The sequence below is a fragment of the Pecten maximus genome, chromosome 2 (assembly GCF_902652985.1).
Source record: "Pecten maximus chromosome 2, xPecMax1.1, whole genome shotgun sequence".
NCBI classification, from domain to species: domain Eukaryota; kingdom Metazoa; phylum Mollusca; class Bivalvia; order Pectinida; family Pectinidae; genus Pecten; species Pecten maximus.
In genome coordinates this window covers 8227824-8245390 of record NC_047016.1, presented here as the reverse complement: position 1 = coordinate 8245390, position 17567 = coordinate 8227824, and the positions used below count along the sequence as shown (strand labels likewise).

Sequence of the window (17567 nt, the reverse complement as noted above, 5' to 3'; positions counted from 1 at the left end):
CTTTTTGTTTTGGTTGTAATTTCTCATTATCAACTGAACAGTCTAGTCAAGAAGCTGCATGGGCCTGTACTTCCCATCTATTTTGAAGCTTGTTAAGAAAACACTTATAAGATTTCATTGCTCCGACTTCCAAAGTTAAATTAGGTTTAAGTAATTGATATGGATCCCAAATTGATGTAGGTTATATTTTTAATGTTATAATAAAACATTACAGTACAAATCGTACACTCCTGCGACCTTAAGAGTTGGTCATGGTTATTGCTATAAATCAAACAAACTTAACCTTTTCATGCCAATATCCAACTGGCCAAATTTTGTGAACCTAATCATCTTGGTTATTGAGATCCCAGTTGTTTGAAAGGTGATTAGGCTAATCACAGTTTAACAACAATTTAAAAATTCTGATCAGATAATTTTTGGTAAAAGTAACATTTTTATTAAAATACAGTACTGGTATATACATGTACTACACACTCGGATTTTGAAGAAAAAAATAAATGAGATTTTCACTATCAAGATATTAAGTTAATCACCTTTTGAACAACTGGGCCCCGATTGACACGTTTGAAGTTTATAGAGGATCAAGGTAATTCATTTGAACAAACTTGCAGGCCATAATCCCAGCATTCTACAAGCCCACTACCATGACTTTTGGTTATTAGGCAGTGGTTACAAGGAAAATGTTGACACCAGACGGAGATTTCAGAATGGCACATACTCATTTGCTATTCACGCAGGCAAGCTAAAATTTCAATGCTTGCATTCAGAGGAAACAAATACAGCGCGTTATGGAATAGAGGATACATATGTAGTTCAAATGATTTTACATGACCATTACAATTGTAGAATCTGAAGTCTCAATCACTAGCTTTACACAGGTGACAAGAAAAACAAAACAGGAGACCTTGGTACCATTTTAAAATGTTTTATATAATCAAGGTAAATATGTCCAACCTATCAACATAGTGTAGCACATTTAATTCTCCCTCCTAACGTACAACTCATTGAAAATACAAAGATATGCTGATCTCACACACGATTAAATAAAAAGATACTGATATTATGTAATAAGTTCAGTGGCATTTTAATTTTTTTTTTTTTTTTTTTGTAAGTAAAGTACATATTACCCGATTATTAGAGAATCACAAAAACAAACTTCTTGGCATGATTTCTTGTGCATTTAAACCAACACTGATGCTTTCATATAGTCCAAGTCTCATCTGGACCCAACACCAGAAGTGTCCATCAAGTCTTTTGTCCGAGGAAACTTTGGCTACCATTCACACTTTATCAATGCTCTAGAGTGTTTTCCTAATCCCTATGTACCAAATCAAAGTGAATACTGCTTAAATCCTACAAACAACAGTATCAGACTTGCAGACACGTGACTACAAAAACCTCCTGTCAAGGAGAATATGTAGATATAGCATAGAAAAAAGATAATGTACATGGGTGTAATGACATGGCAGGTGAAAGATATGGTAACCAAATTATTATATGAAACATCAAGCAAAATATGAACCTTCATGTAGGTAAAATTGAATCATTTTTTTTTTGTTGATTTCTCTTCATTTTTTTTCTTTTCTAGAAATGGCATTACATTTAGGCATTTCTACCAGATAAACATGGCATATCCCAGGTAGTATCCATATTGTAAAGTTTTTTATTTAAGTTGATCAGCAATAATTTCTCGGAAAATTCACCACACTGTCATTATGTTTTTGAAATATTACCCTGATCAGTGTTATCTTAAAACTTGCTATGTTTTCAAAACCTGTTGAAACAATGCAAGCCAAAAATGAAAACAAGACATACGTGTACATCAATGACAATATAACAGAAATGGTATCGCTACTTTTTAAGTCAGCGATTAAATTAGGCAATTCTGAAACTATGTCACCTGATGACAATACTGGAGGTTTATATTATACAAAGTCCCTACTAGTACGCCAGCAGACAAAAATGCCCTCCCACAACATCTAAGATAACAAGGAAATGACACTTCATAAAGGCCTCGATTCACGTGCACAAAACTTACCTTGCTAGACAACGATACTGAATATAGTCATTACAAAACACACCTCCAAGATTTGTCCCCTTCATAATAGCTAGTATGATACTGAATGTATCCCAATATTACAATTGATACCAAACTTGCCCTTTCTTGTTTGTCCTTACACAACATCCTGTATATTGAAGATAATTTGTTAGTTCAACATACCACACGAGTCTTAAGAAGACTGATAAACCTCTGTATTATAGTTAGCCTGACACTTTATGTAGCATGTAAAAATCACCTGCATAAATCAACTCCTCATTAAATCCTGGTAGATACAGACAGCACAATCCTGACATTGTGAATATAAACTAATAAATCAGAAGGACTTTACCTCTAGCTGCTAATTTAACAAATCTTCAAATGATATATTCATTGATATGGGGTTTTCTAGCTTATATCTTAAACAAAAACAAAAACGCTTAGGTGTTTTAAAAACGTTTCCCCTTTATAATCTCAATTTTCCAAAGGTTACAAAAAAAAATGATAAGAAAGGTTGCATCCAATTCAACATGTGTCGAAGTCGAACTTGATGGTATAACTTTTTGTAATTGATCTAACATTGGCAGAACACAACTGCTTTTTGATGAAAAATGTGCATTTCTTGGCTGGGCAAGACACAATGATAATGTGCTATTACCCATAGTGAATGTCAAACTGCTTATGATTAAAGCATTGATATAGATCATGTAAAATGGGTATAAAAAGAATAAGGAATGATTTCAGGATTTATTTTGCTTTTTTACTGGATTTAAATTGAAAAGTTTTGCAATGGCAAACTCACACATGCGAAAATGTTACATTTCAACAGTAAAAATGTGTACGATTATATTTAGAGCACCTGGCTATTCTGTAATTCTTTGGGAGAACATAATTTTGAAGTGTCAAGTTAAATTGATTACATGATCTAAATCAAGGCTGCACAGCTCATACATATTGATACACACTGAACATGTAACTTGTGCATCTAAAGTTTTGTTTAAACACTGAAGAGAATTGGGCAATTAGCACTTTCATTCACCAAAACTCACAAGAATCACCAGTTCAATGGGTATGATAGTTTTGAAAACTCATGATTAATTTTGAGGTAAACGTTGCAAAGTAGTATTTATGTATGGTCATCAATTTAGGTTACTAACCTGTTATAAATGACAAAAACAAAATCTTAATATGTACTAATCCATAACACACATGTACATTGAAATCACCATTAAACATTTATTATTGAAAACCTGCCATTCAAACAAGCTATAACAATGTTGAGAATGTTTATCAACATTTCTTTTCAACAAGACAGATAAAAACTTTTTTTAAATGGTTGCCATTAGGAACACGGTACATTATCAATATGTTATCACTACCAAATCTTTTGTCCATTAAAACATCCATCAGAAACCGGAATGAGAGAAACATGAATTTGCTTGGGAACATATTCTCGAAGACTGCCTATCTAAAGCATTTAATAGTAATGCCAATCTGCAAAGAACCCCTACAAAACTTGTAGGAAATTATATTAAGTGCACTGAGGGTAAATTCCTTGATGGGCAATCCGATTAAAGTCAGATCTTTAATTCCACTTTGATACTCTACCTGGAACTGGAACATCAAGTACATCTACATTGATTGTAGAGTATCAGAGTGGAATTGAAAGATCTGGTTTTAATCAGATTATAAAGATGTAAAGTGATGTATCTAAGTAATAGTTTAATGGTGATGATGATCTCTAGTTATGTTTAACCAAATTTAGCCGAGACAGGGCTTTCTTTTCCTTATTCTTTTGACAATCAGGAATCCCCCATCCCCCAAATCATAATTCAGTTTAATTTGAGCCATACCCATCTACACAGACGATTAATAACCAGCAATGTAATACAAAAAAAGTTTTGCTTTAGGACAGGATGCACTTTACCTTCTTCCCATACATTTCTAAGTAAAATGTCTCAATTAAATATTATTTTTCAGATACAAGTAAAAAGTTCTGGTAAAAAACAACAACATAAAATAAAATTTGTTTGTTTAATGCCCATGGCAGTAATTATAATGAAAATGCATCATATGTGTGAAAATACAAAACTATATATTTTTTGTGTTTACCAGTAATTTAGTTGTTGCAATCTACAAGGCTATAGCCAGAAAGTTTACTTTTCTTTCTCACAAAATATCTACTATACAAGTCTGTGTTGACCAATCACTGACGTCAAGTAAAATATTTGAAATCTTTGGTTCTATCAGAATCACAATACACACTAAAATACAGTAGATTCCACTTCAATCACATAACCAATCTGTCTAAGATTCTAGCACTCTTTTTAGGTACCTCGTTACCACAATGAAAGAATTTTTGATGGACACCAATCCCAGGAATATCTTGCCTTGTCCAGCTCTTTGCAATATTTATGCATTGTATACATGATCTAGAAAATCTATATACTCATTACTGCTTTACAATGTCTTTGTCAATTTAAAACTAGAACTGTCGTCCAGAGGGCCAACTCATACCCCCCGCTCCTGCAACCCCCATCGTTACTATGTGTTCATTTATACAATAAACGAGATATACAGTTAAATCTCACTTAGTCGTATTCAGTTTTCTTGGTTACCCTAATTCTTTTTTTATCTATATTATGAATAAATTGTTGTACATGACATTATGAAAAATGATTTCACATTAGAAAATCTTTTCAATTGATCAATTTATAACAAAGAAAAAATTATTAAGGTTATGAGAAAGGTAAAGTGTGAATGGGATTTATTCAAAAAATTACGACATGGTTGAAACAAGTCTATTTCTTTTTGACACCCCACTCAATGCCGTGTGTTATTATTATGCAAATGGTAATTTTAAGCTTCTGAAGTGGAATCTTCTGAACTTCATCAATTTTTGTGTTAATTCAATCATCAATTTGGATAAAAAATAATTTCGATCTCCTATGGACGACATCATGAATAAATTCTCTTAACATTCACCAGCAATTTTTGCTATGTAAATATTCTAAAATCATTAATATGAGAACATCAATATTGTTACTGATCAATATTAAGTATAAATGAAATAATCTTAGAAAAACAAATATACAAATACATGTGCTTTATATCTACTTGCATTCAAAACAAGATTTGTAAATTACAGTAATGTTTTCAATTCATAAAAGCTCAGAATATTGAAATACTGGAAGTTAAGTTTTGCGTTTTTATTTCTTTTTTTAATTGGTATATAAAATTAAAGTTGCCTAATGTATGGCCTAAGTCAAAAGTGTGTGGGTGTTGGAGGTTTCTCCGTTATGTCACCAGGTAGAGGAGGCAAGGCATCGTCAGAAAGGAAATCCATGTCAAACAAGGATTGCATTGGCATGTCGGTAAATGGTGTGTTCAGTGAGGGGGCAGGAGGCGGAGGCGGTGCCTGAGGATTGCTGGGGGTTTGTTGTAATGCTATTTGAGCCTTTTGCAAGTCAATGACTTGCTGTAATTCCTGTATTCGCATATCTAACTTTTCTTTACTGGCGTCAATCAACGGAGAGTTGTTTCTACTTCCACCTTCAAGTCCACGTAGTGCAATATTAGTCTCTGTATTGAACACATCCCCACCAGTCAGAGACCCAGTGTCTGACAAATCCATACTCACTATAGAATGGTTAGAAGATGACCTGCGCAGGTTTGTTTCTGATTTTGACACTTTATTCTTATGTAAATCATTTAAATGGTCTGTTGCAGGACTATGAGGTCGTTTCCGTGACGATGACGAAGGCATTGAATTTGAAGCTGCTGTTGTGGCCATTAGTTCTGACATTGTCCATGGGTGACCTGAGTGGCTGTGTGAAGACGTGGAAGAAGAGGCAGATTTGGCCGAGTCGTGGTGGGAGGACGAAGACCGAGAATTTTTGTCCTTATGTTTTTCCCCCTTTCCCTCACGACCAGACTTGCTTGAGGATGACGACATTGTGTTCATGTTGATGTGGAGCTTGAGGTCCGAGCGGCCGTTGGTCCCACTGTGGTGACCTCCACCGTCACCTGAATGGTTCATACCTGAACTTTGTTCGGAGTTACTACTGGAGTGTCGCGAAGACTTGTGTGACTTATGATGTGACTCACCACGATGCCTTGAAGAGCCTGAAGATATTTTCAATGGTGGCACTTTTTGTTCCGATTGAGATGATGACTGGGAAGAAGAATGCTTCTTATCCCCATGACTTGATTGGTCCTTTGGCATTTTAATTTTTAGTTTTAGAGGAGAAGAGCTTTCATTTGTAACCTTGTGGTGAGTAAGACCAGGTTCTGACTTAATTTTGATTTTAGTTTCTGATATCTTTTCAAGATCTCGCTGTTGTCTATGCTGATCTCGGTGATGTTCCCTATCTCTGTGATGGTGATGTTTGGTTTTCTCTACTCCAGGATGCTGACCTGGTTCTAGTTTTACTGAAGGAACTCTCCTCTCCTCACCACTTTCCTGAGGCTCACGCTTAATCTTCTCAGCTGCAGCAGCAGCCTCACGTTTCTCTCTTTCTTTCTGTTTCTCCCAGTATTCTTTGAGTGTGGTTTTTGTGGTACTAGTGGTGGTTGCTGTTGAAACAGCAGCAGCAGCAGTAGCAGAAATGGACGGATTTGTAACGGTCCCTAAATGTGAAGGGTCTGAGCTGTGTTTGTTTGAATCCGTACTAGTTTGGACAGGGTTGGGTTTTGATGCAGCAGAATCTGTATGGGAACGCTGGTGATGGTGGTGGCCACTCTGAGCTGTTCCACTGGGGTCTGAATGATGTTTTGAACTACCATGTGATGTTTCTGATTTTATGTGATGAGATTTGTCTCCTTTCCGGTCATGGTTGGTCATTGAATGATGATGGGATGATGTCTTGCCTGCGCCAGATTCTCTCGCTGATTGCTGGGCAGCTTGCTCACGTAACTTCTTCTTTTCAGGGTCATACTCCTCTGGTCTGTCCTTTCCAGACTGGAAAAGAAAACAAAAACAAGTCACAATTACAGTATTCTATCCAAATTAGACCTTTTGCAGCCAATGAATTCAAATATCCCTCCCTTTTTTCAAAATTTAAGACCCATAAATAAGCTTTCAGAGAGGATTCCCCCATTAGGCCATTAACTTAAAATCAAAAGATATTGAAATAAAATCATAATTCTGTTCTCAGGTCCCCTGTATTATTGTGAACATGCTGCATTATGCCACAAAAAACCCCAGAAAGATACCATCTAGTTTCTGCATAAAACTTTTCAAAACAAGACCCAAGAACTCAAACTTGATCTGAGTGGATGGACTGAAAGACGTAAGAGGAGGAAACTTAGAGTCTCCTTGGTTTTACCAGTAGGGGACTAATAAATGTTGTTTTTTTTTTTTATTTCTTGCAATAAATCTGCTTATTCTCAAGATTTCCCTGGAATTAAGGAATTAGTATATATGCTATATACAAAGTTTTAGATAAACCTTTCATAATTTCACTATTTAGCAGTTTCTCTTGCAAACAATTCTTTTATTGTGATTGATTTTGTTGTAAATCAAGTTTACATTTTACTTGGAGGGACATGCACTTCTCTAAACAACTACAAATCTGTAAAACTGATACTGTGCTCCCTAGAAATATATTGCAACTGAAATACAGGCCTACATATCATGTATAGGATTCAAGAGAGATATAGTTATTTTATACAAGTCACACACCTGCACCCAAAGTAGCATGCAGCAAAACCACCTTAGCCATAACTCTATATGTCACTAACCTTGGACAAAGAATTTGACTTTTGATCTATGATCTCAATGTGGCCTTTACTTGAGGCCTGTGGCCCGTCATACTTGTCAAACACAGCTTTGCATTTGATTTCATGAGTCAGAAAGTAAGGCTTGGAACATGAATTAATGTGTGACCCAGACCTGAAGTATTGTCCAGGAACAATGTGTAACACAAACTTGCCATTCTACCTATAACCAGAAAATTTCATTTGTCTATCTCCAGCGAATTGTAAAATTGACCTCCCACCCCAGGCAAAACACTTTGCTCCCCTAAAGTGTTTTTGAGGAGCATTAAAAATGTATTTATCATATCCAGATTTTTACCTTCCATGTCAATATTTTCTTCCTAAGCTTGCTTGGGCACTTGTCCAGTATATTGAGAAATTCCTGCGACATATCTAAAAGGCAAAAATACAACTTTATATGTTATGAATGAATCAAAGTTGGCGATATTTATGGAAAGCAGTAGACAAGATTTTGCTGTCTGTGAAATGTCAACTGCTCAATAAGTCAAATGCTTACATTGTTGAGTACAGGTGTTTTAAATATAAATTTAAACAAAATATTTTTAATAACATGTCAAAGCCATTAATTTGCCTACAAAAAAGAGAATATTCAATTAAAGACCTTTACTGTTGATCTGCTTAGATTCTTATTGAACTGATATGAAAAGCATATCGTTGTTTTCACCAGATCATTTAATAAATATGAAATAATTAAAGGCAACCTGACCACTTTTAATCTAATATACCAACTTTGGAATTTTCCTGAAATATTCATGTGATTGTCATTTAATCTGCTTTACCTTCAAGTAATTTGACTGTGACATTTTTGTCAAGGTACCAATGCCAATCTTTGCCTTCACTTGACCGAGGAATCTATAAATGGTAAAAAGAAATAAGATAATGACATGGAACATATTTTTGTAATAATCAACCTACATATGAAACTTGAGAAAGATTAAGTACTCTTTGAGAAATAGTGACATGCTTAAACTGTCAAATTCAAAATGGCTGCATGTTGGCCATTTTGGTTTCCAAACAGTCTCAAAATTTAACATACACTACTATACTAGGTACCAGGAAGAAACAAAGATAACTATACAAAGTATAAGTATTTATGGATGGACCTAATGGGTTAATAAATACATGACTATTACCAGAAGTAGAGTCGGTCAGGAACCGAAATCAGACTTGTGTTTTAGTCTCAATAGTATATAATTATTTACTATTAAGACTATAATATAAAAAGTTCACTATACAAGCTATCAAGGAGTAATATTTAAATATATAAATAATATTAAATATTACTAGAAAATAATAGGAACTCTGGTGAGAATAAAGTGGATGCTCAAAAAATATCTATCCAGAGGTTCACCAAACATCATGTGTACCAGATTTTTTTTAAATGTTCAAGTGTGACCTTTGACCTATGACCACCAAATCTAATCAGGTGTAGAACTTGATGTGTGATACTACGATGTAAATATGAACTAAATCTATTCAGAGGTCCACGAGATATTGTGTACACAAACTTTTTATTGTAAAAGTCTGACCTTTGACCTTGACCAATGACCATCAAAATCTAATCAGGTTCAGAACTCGAAAGTGTGATGCTATGTCTGGTATGAATATAAATCAGTTCAGTGACAGAGTGTCATCGATATCAATACTAACAGGGTACTTGTTTCACAGGTTATTTGGTATCTACAATATCAGGAAAGGAGGGGATGATGTTTATATTTTGGGAAGGACGGCGAGTTATACCTCCCAGCTGGACCATTTGCAGGCTAGATGTACACAGGCACAGGCTACTACTGTTGGCTTGTACTGCAGACACATGGTAGTCAAGTGGAGGCTGCAATAGGCAATGGAAACATTAATTCAAAACCTAATGCATACATATATATATACCAAAAACATATAGTAAAAATGTAAGATATTGATGAAAAACTTCAAAGACAGGAAATCATCACTATGCTTGCCAGTCATATGTGCATTGTATCTGAAATTAAAATGATTATAACTTATAGACATGCATGAAATATGTTCTCTCTCCATTTATGTAAAAAGTTGAATGGCATTAAGATGCATTCTTGTTTCCAATTGAACACTTTTATTATGATATATATGTATAATCCATTTGAACTTTCCACATATTAAAGTCAAATTCTGTGGGAAGGGTATCTTTTGAAAAAAATCTCTCTGAATATGCAACACATTCAAGTTTGAAAGCATGCATACTTTGCAAGAGTCCATTTCTTTTTCTTTTCAAACAAGTGATGTGCTGTGTCACAGTAGTAATGTATGAGATTGAAATTTGGTTTCCAGGTATATAATAAAAGATCATTATGATCGTCAGCTTGATACAGTTCTTGTTTTCAAAAGTAAAATAAATTTCTACATATTTTTCAAAATCAAGAGTACTGGTTTTTTTTAATGATTATGATGCTGGATTAATACTTTTGACTACATAGCCAAATCAGAAACTTAGTTTAAGTAGCATTTACTTCAGTAAACAAAACTGCAAACATTGCAGTCATTTGAAAGAAAACATGAAAATCTGACATTGGCTACATAGAGAAAAAGTTTGTGACCCATTACATAAATACTGCTGGAGAGAGGCGAATGGCATTGATGTGAGCACCTGTTAGTTGCCAGGAAGTAGGACGTCTGGGCGAGATCCTTGGTGGCTGTGATTGGAACATCCGGTCGACACAGCGGTGACAGGCACAGGGTCAAGGTCACAGGCAACACAAGTGTGGGGGCAGAGAGAAAGAAAACATATGCCACCATTAGCCTGTGCAACAACAGCCCTAAATTTAAAATGCACTTGTATTCTAAGCCAGCAGGTATTGGGGTACCTTTTTAATGGGGAATATTTTCGGCAAATTACCAAGCCAAACTTATTTTAAATCCTTCCTTTATAGGACTTGCTAACATAAATATCAATCCTATCAACTTTGTATAAAGTCCTATACTCTGTATATTTCTACACTATACCCAAACTGTCAGATGACTTTTGGCTTCTGGCCACAGAAATTTGTAATGTTCCTTGTACAAGTGAAAACACTTGATAGGGAATTCAATTATGATTTCCATGTAAAACGTAAACTTTTATGATCAATGATTCAAATGACTAGGTAGAAAAGTTATTCTGCAGACTCAATCACATTCTGCCAATTCATTTGCATTTTTGCTTTCAAGGGGTGATTTTATAATAATCACAAATGAGCAGGAAAGTGACAAAAAGTCAAAAATCAATGAAACAGATGTTTGAGCATATACAATGCACATTATGCATTATTGTCATAACTACATGCAGAATGGAGTCACATTTCAGTTACACATTTATGAAAGATTTGTATTACAATAAACACATTATAAACATTTATATGAAGAATAAATGAGCAGATCATTTCTATAATCCAGAGACAGCATTCCATATGGCATCCTATACTTTACCTGTAATAGCATAAAATAACACACAAGTTAGTTAATATTCAATATCTTTGTTAGAGAGAATCCTGTAAAAGCTTTAGAAATGACATTTATAGCATTTCACAAAGTGGATGGGTCATTTGCAGGGGCAACAGTAGCAAAATTGCACAGGGAAAAGATACACTTATCAACTGAAGAATATATTTTATGAACATTGATTTTACTGTAAGCAGCAAAAGGAAACTGAAAGTTTTTGTGTGAGAACCATTTTTATATGACCTTGACCTTTGAACCTAAAATGCAATGCTATGGATGCAAGCACATATTGAAATCAAAATTGCCCCCACAGTCAAGTTATTAAGCAGACACTATTTTTTCATTTCTTGTAAGTGACCTTGACCTTTGATCCTTAAATGCAATCTCAAGCAAGCTCTTTCAATAAGGATGCTTAGTTATAGGTATTAAGGTTCCATAGGAACATGGTTATAGCACCTTTACATTAAGACAGCAAAAATTATCTCTACTTCCAACATTTACAAGCTAAAGGCTTTGATATGTAATTTTTACACTTATATAGTGATTATTCAATAGCAAGTTAAAATAATAAAATTTCAACCAATTGAATACAAATTCACAAAATGATACCCAAAAAGCAAACCACCTTATGATACATACAAAACCTTCTACAGAGTAATTATCAAATATGAAGAAAAACCAACTGTTGAATATAGGTTTCCATAAAGTATATTCTTCTGTTGCATTGTACTTGTAGCAAATATGTTAAGATCTATCATTTATTTTCATCATTTGGAAAAATAAGTCCTTGTGACAGTACAATGAAGACTAAAATATGACTAGAGGTTTTTTGGCATTGAACATTTTCCCCAAAATAATCATGTTGATCTGAATATGACTAGCATCAGCCTTTGCAAGGCAAGATATTTATCATTTTTGTCTCCAAATGAAATCTTTTGTCAAATTAAAGGGAACATGTTAAATAGTTGCTTTAACTTTATACTTCTACATTCCTATTTTGCATACTGCCTAAGAATTTTAGAAAAGATATCTAGCAGTCCAATCCTAATCTAAACGTCATAAATTTGATCCCCTCCTACAGATATGTTCAATTTGAAATGTTACCAAGCTAAAATCTTCAGTTACAGTAAATATCTAAAAGACAAAGAAAATACCTCAGACAGACCATTATGAAATACTGTCAAGTATGACACCTTGGTTAAATATGATGTAGCTTTTGTATCAAATTGATTCCATCCATGCATTATGGACTGAGCCACTTCATATTAAAATTGTACACTTTTATTTTCAGCAAAAATGTTCAGTAAACGTAAACAGAGGTACACATTTACAACTCCTTGCCATAGCCACTGCAGTGTGGATACAAACTCACCTCTAACCAGTTGACATGTCTTGACCACATGGGTGTGGGGATGGTCTACAGTCAGGTCAAACCCTGCAAAAAAAAAAACCACAACATATGTCTGAGCATCCACTATTCAATAATAGGAGTGGGACAGTTCAGGATTTATTCAGTTCAGTTTGGTTTTTTTTCTGTTTGGTTCCATGTAACAATGTATTGTTGGTACACAAGTGGGGTGTAAGGTTAACATATATACAAACAAACTGTATTTCTAATTTCTGAAACAACAAAGTTCTTACCCAAGGTCTGTAGAAGGATGTTTTCATTCACAACCAGTTCATGTGCTTGTTGTAGGTAGTCCTGTAAATTAAAACTAGTCATCAAAGGAGCATATAATTGTTTTTCTGCATCTACATTAAACTTTTCTATCTTTATCTGTTAAAACTGAACATACACATAATTTCTGAAAGATGTGACATCAAAGTGCAATAAATCATCAAACTAAAGCAAACATATTCCAAAAAAGACAACCTAAATGCTAAGTCTAAATAAATAGGCATACTACTGCCATCATGAACCACTGTTTACAATTTTGAACTAAGCCACATATTGTAAATTTGCGCAAGTTCGTTTTTGAGGTTCATTTTTATAAAAAAAAAAAAAATTAAATGTTTAACTTTGACTGCACAGTAGCTAAATACTCCAGCATAAGAGGACAGAAACCTGTAACTTATCAAAGCTAAATTACAACATTGAATTGCTATCACCGGTCAGATTAGACACATTGGATTGACAGGATGTTTAATTATGCTGCGATTGGCCTAGTCAGCTTGCAAATTGGAGTAGTCCCATCTACGATGTTTGTACAAACAAAATAAAGTATCCTTCCCCAATTAGCTTGTGATTAGTATGATCTTTTGTGGTATCTGTACATACGAAGCTAATTAGGTTGACTGGAAAGCTAAGTATAAATGTAGGCTATGTAATGTTACACTAGCCGTACCGGAACAATTCTGCTGTCAGTGTACATGTGCTGGTCACTACTTTTACATCAACGAAATAAAGATGCTGATAGGATGAATTTTACAGTGCAGATGATGAATCAGAGCAGTTTTCAGTAAAGTCATAATTTATAGGGCTATTTGGTCAGTGACTGCAGCACGAGATCAGGGCATCAGTGTTATCCTTGCGGAATTATGAATGCGTGCTGTAACAGCTTCCGTAAATAAACATGTTGAACTTTTTCAGTTTCTGGCAAAGCTCTGGATTTATAAGATGATTTATTTAGAATAATGAATTAACTAGGTACTGATAAATCACTTCAAGTTTTGTTTGATGTATAATTGAGCCATTATACACTGTAATGCACCTGAATACTTGCTCAAGTGCGATTGTATGTGTGCGGAACATTTGTGGCTAGACAAAGATGAATCCTTTTTAATATATATATGACTGTGATTGTTCGGCCTTTCCTAATTGGCCAATTCTAAACATTCTCACTTTGCTCAAATATTATATCAATCCTGAATCCGTGCTACAGGCCGATACAAAACTTCAACAACTCGAGTTTGTACCCAAATATAATAACAAGGGACTTTCCCACAATCTGTGACGTCAAAAATGTATGCTTACATACACATGTATGTATGTACTAGTAGATTTAATTCGTAAATTTTGTTGAATTTAAAGCAATACTGATTAACGAAGTTTAAGTTCTTTGCTGATTCTGTCTTATTTATTGTCATTTTGATCTTTTTTCCAGGATCACTATTCTCTACCCAATCCCATTGTGATGGGAATCATTCTGATCAATGTGAAAATGTTGCAGTTTTGTCATATATAATAAAGAATTTATCGACCTGTTTTCAGGTGAATACGTTTGGTTTGGTTTGGTTTATTTAGTTTAACGTCCTATTAACAGCTAAAGTCATTTAAGGATGGCCTCTTGTGCAGGTGAATACAATGATTTATCATCCCTTGAAAATGATATTTTCCCCCACCTTCAGCCTCGGGAAATATCACTTTCCCCAGCTGAGAAATCATCGTATTCATCTCGTTTTCAGGTGAATACAATGATTTATCATCCCTTGAAAATGATATTTTCCCCCACCTTCAGCCTTGGGATATATCACTTTCCCCAGCTGAGAAATCATCGTATTCACCTGAAAACAAGTCAATAACTTCTTTATTATAATTGTATAGTAATTGCCGATAGATGGATATACAATTTCAAGGAATAAAACATCAAAATAGCTATTCGTTTACTTTATCATTTGTTCAATGTTTCAGGCATGATTTTGAGTCAAACTGAAAATAGTTGAACATTTTCGGGGTCAGGGGCCAGGGGCAAAGCCCCAATTGGGGGGTCTGGGAGGGAAAGTCTCTCTGAAGCCAGCGACTTTGCACCAATCTAAAATGCCATTCTCACCTATGTAGTTCTTTAATTACTAGTATGTTTTGACAAAGTTACGTCATTAATAACTTCTTCTAGCCAATTCAATCGCCAGGGGTTCTTAATCCCTTTGTTTGGGTTCTTATTCCCAACCCTTTCCAATATATTTCACCACAGGGGTTTCATAGGTTTTACATTATTTGCCATTTTTTACAAGAACAAATAACAAGCGTCGGAATCACCTTTGCGCACTATACGTGAATATTACATTACATTCCACTTACAGAACTTTAACGCCACATTGCAGTTTCTTAACTTCCTTTATACTTACATCACTTTTGGCATCAAAAGGGCCATCTTTGTGTAGCGACTTGTGGACTAGTTTAAGAACATGTTCCAGTTTTCTGGGCTGTTCTTCTACTTTTGCGGCAAGAAACAGACAAACTGGCGCCATGGACTGCAATGTGGAAAGGAAATCATTGACATTCTTAAATTTTCAATAATCACCATTAATATTAATAATATATACTGCATTTCTAAGATGTTGTCTTAACTTCAACATTCATCATATAAATTGATCATTATCCACATCTTCTAGTATGAATGAGACTATGTATAAAAGGGATATTTAGCACATTATTGTTATTCAACATTAAATGTTCATTTCCAATTCAAACCCCAATGTTTTAGAGGTTATTATGAAAATTTCTGTCTGTATCAATAAAAATTCAGCATAATTCCTTGGGTTTTGCACACTTCTGCATTGAAAGTGCCAGCCAATTGACAGATTTTGCAATCTTCAGATTTTTAAACAACTTTTGAACATTAGAAAACATCTTAACAATACCTATAGTCCATAATAACATTTTCAAAATATTTCCAATTTGCAATATCTTGCATTTTCTTCCTAAAAGAGATGGTGGTAACAATAATGACTCGTAATTTAGCAGTTCTATGGTATACAGAAATTTCTCTCAACAAAGTTCCTTGAATACATTGGTACATATGCATGAAATAAACTAATTAATAATAGGTCAATATATGATTATTCAAATTTCACTGAATTTCATACTCTCTTAAGTCACTCACTATCCTACCACTTATGATCATAGTTTTTCACTAACAGAGGTGATTATATTTTAAAGCATTGTTCATATTAAGACTTTCAGGGACAGTGACATGTATATACCATTTAGAGCAATAATTACCTTAGGGAGGGAATGTTTATAGGGCGTGTACTTAAGCACATGTAGCAGCAGGTTTTTTTAATTAAATGCCACATAAAACATCAAACTTGTGGGATTATGGCCCAATGTTCTTTCAACAATTAATACATTGTGATAGCTACATTAAGCTGTTTGTAAAAATATCTAGCATTATTTTAATGGAAGATAGAGGAAATATCTATAACTTTCTAATATTCCATATCGCAAAACGTATGTTCTTAAAATTGCATACAAATTATCCATGATCATCCTTTTCCTTTCAAAACACAAGTACAGACCATTTGAATATTTCTGTGTTGGATACTGAAATAATTTATATCTGTAAGACCAGTTCACTAACTACAAATTAGAGGTCTCAACATGCAGTTCTCAGATCACTGTAATTTTATTGTTACTTACATTGCGATGGAACCTGGAGAAGGAGTGGAACATGTAGAACCGATGCATGTACACGATGGCAGTGTTGATGCATAGCTGGGTTCTGGCAGAGAGTTAAGGATTGAACGTGCAGTAAATCAACATTAGATACGTGTGCATTAATTTATTAGGGCAATTCTTCACATTCTGTAGAACTAAACGACAATATATGAAAGTCAAGTCATACTACATAGTGTAAAAGCAATCCGATATTAAAATCCCACAAGAAAAAATATATATATTATAAATCTCCTATTTCAACTAAACAAAGAACTATCGTTAATGACGTTATACGAAATGGTTTGAATAAACGAAATGGTTTGCATATACATTTATAAACAATGGACTACCATTGAATGCATACGTTAATAATGAGCTTAGAAGCACGTGGTCTTTACTATGAGGAATTTACAATCATTGCGCCGGTATCCATTGACGAAAATGAGGTCATGAATTTACTAGGATCAGTTGCATTACTACGCATCGGAGAAAACAAATAAATGTATGATAATTCACACTATTTCGGGTTTCATCTCTTTAATTTGTATAACCATAATATATGGTTTTCAATTTGCTTTCTTTGAACTTGATAAATGTGTTTAAGAACGATTTTAGACAACATAGCACAACAGAATAGAAAATGGTGCGACCAAACCGGTGACGATTCGACCACACCACTTCACTGCCAACTTTCTCCTGAACAGGATACACTATGAGGCTCTGTCCCATTTCCTGGATCAGGTTGGCAGCTTGTTGTCTGTATGCCAGTTCTTTGTCGTTATCTATCCCACATTTTCGGCTGGGGGTATCCAAAAGTTGCGAATTGGTGAAAATCCATCGCTCCCCCGCCATTTACCCAGCACCAAGGAAATATCGCAAGAGCGCATGCTCAGATTTTAAATTATAGCTCAGACTGAGATTTTG

At 34.4% G+C, this 17567-nt stretch overlaps 1 protein-coding gene across 1 annotated transcript; it reads right to left on the bottom strand.

Annotated features, from left to right (window-relative positions):
- Positions 1-909: 909 nt before the first annotated feature.
- LOC117316203 (cyclin-T2-like) lies at positions 910-17520 on the bottom strand. The gene is made up of 10 exons (XM_033870732.1): positions 17353-17520; positions 16626-16707; positions 15332-15457; positions 12908-12968; positions 12639-12701; positions 10437-10482; positions 9557-9647; positions 8596-8668; positions 8115-8188; positions 910-6998 (listed from the first exon to the last, which is right to left on the bottom strand). The coding sequence occupies exons 1-10, from the start codon at positions 17493-17495 to the stop codon at positions 5304-5306; spliced, it is 2454 nt and encodes an 817-aa protein (XP_033726623.1). The 5' UTR covers positions 17496-17520; the 3' UTR covers positions 910-5303.
- Between the last annotated feature and the right edge of the window lie 47 nt (positions 17521-17567).

Excerpts from the sequence above, each read along its gene's own strand:
- LOC117316203 (XM_033870732.1), bottom strand. The coding sequence starts at position 17,495 with ATGGCGGGGGAGCGATGGATTTTCACCAATTCGCAACTTTTGGATACC. Across the intron at positions 12,969-15,331 it reads CTTTTGATGCCAAAAGTGAT|GACTACCTACAACAAGCACA; the intron begins GTAAGTATAAAG and ends TTTAATTTACAG. Across the intron at positions 10,483-12,638 it reads GACATGTCAACTGGTTAGAG|CCACCAAGGATCTCGCCCAG; the intron begins GTGAGTTTGTAT and ends TTCCAATCACAG.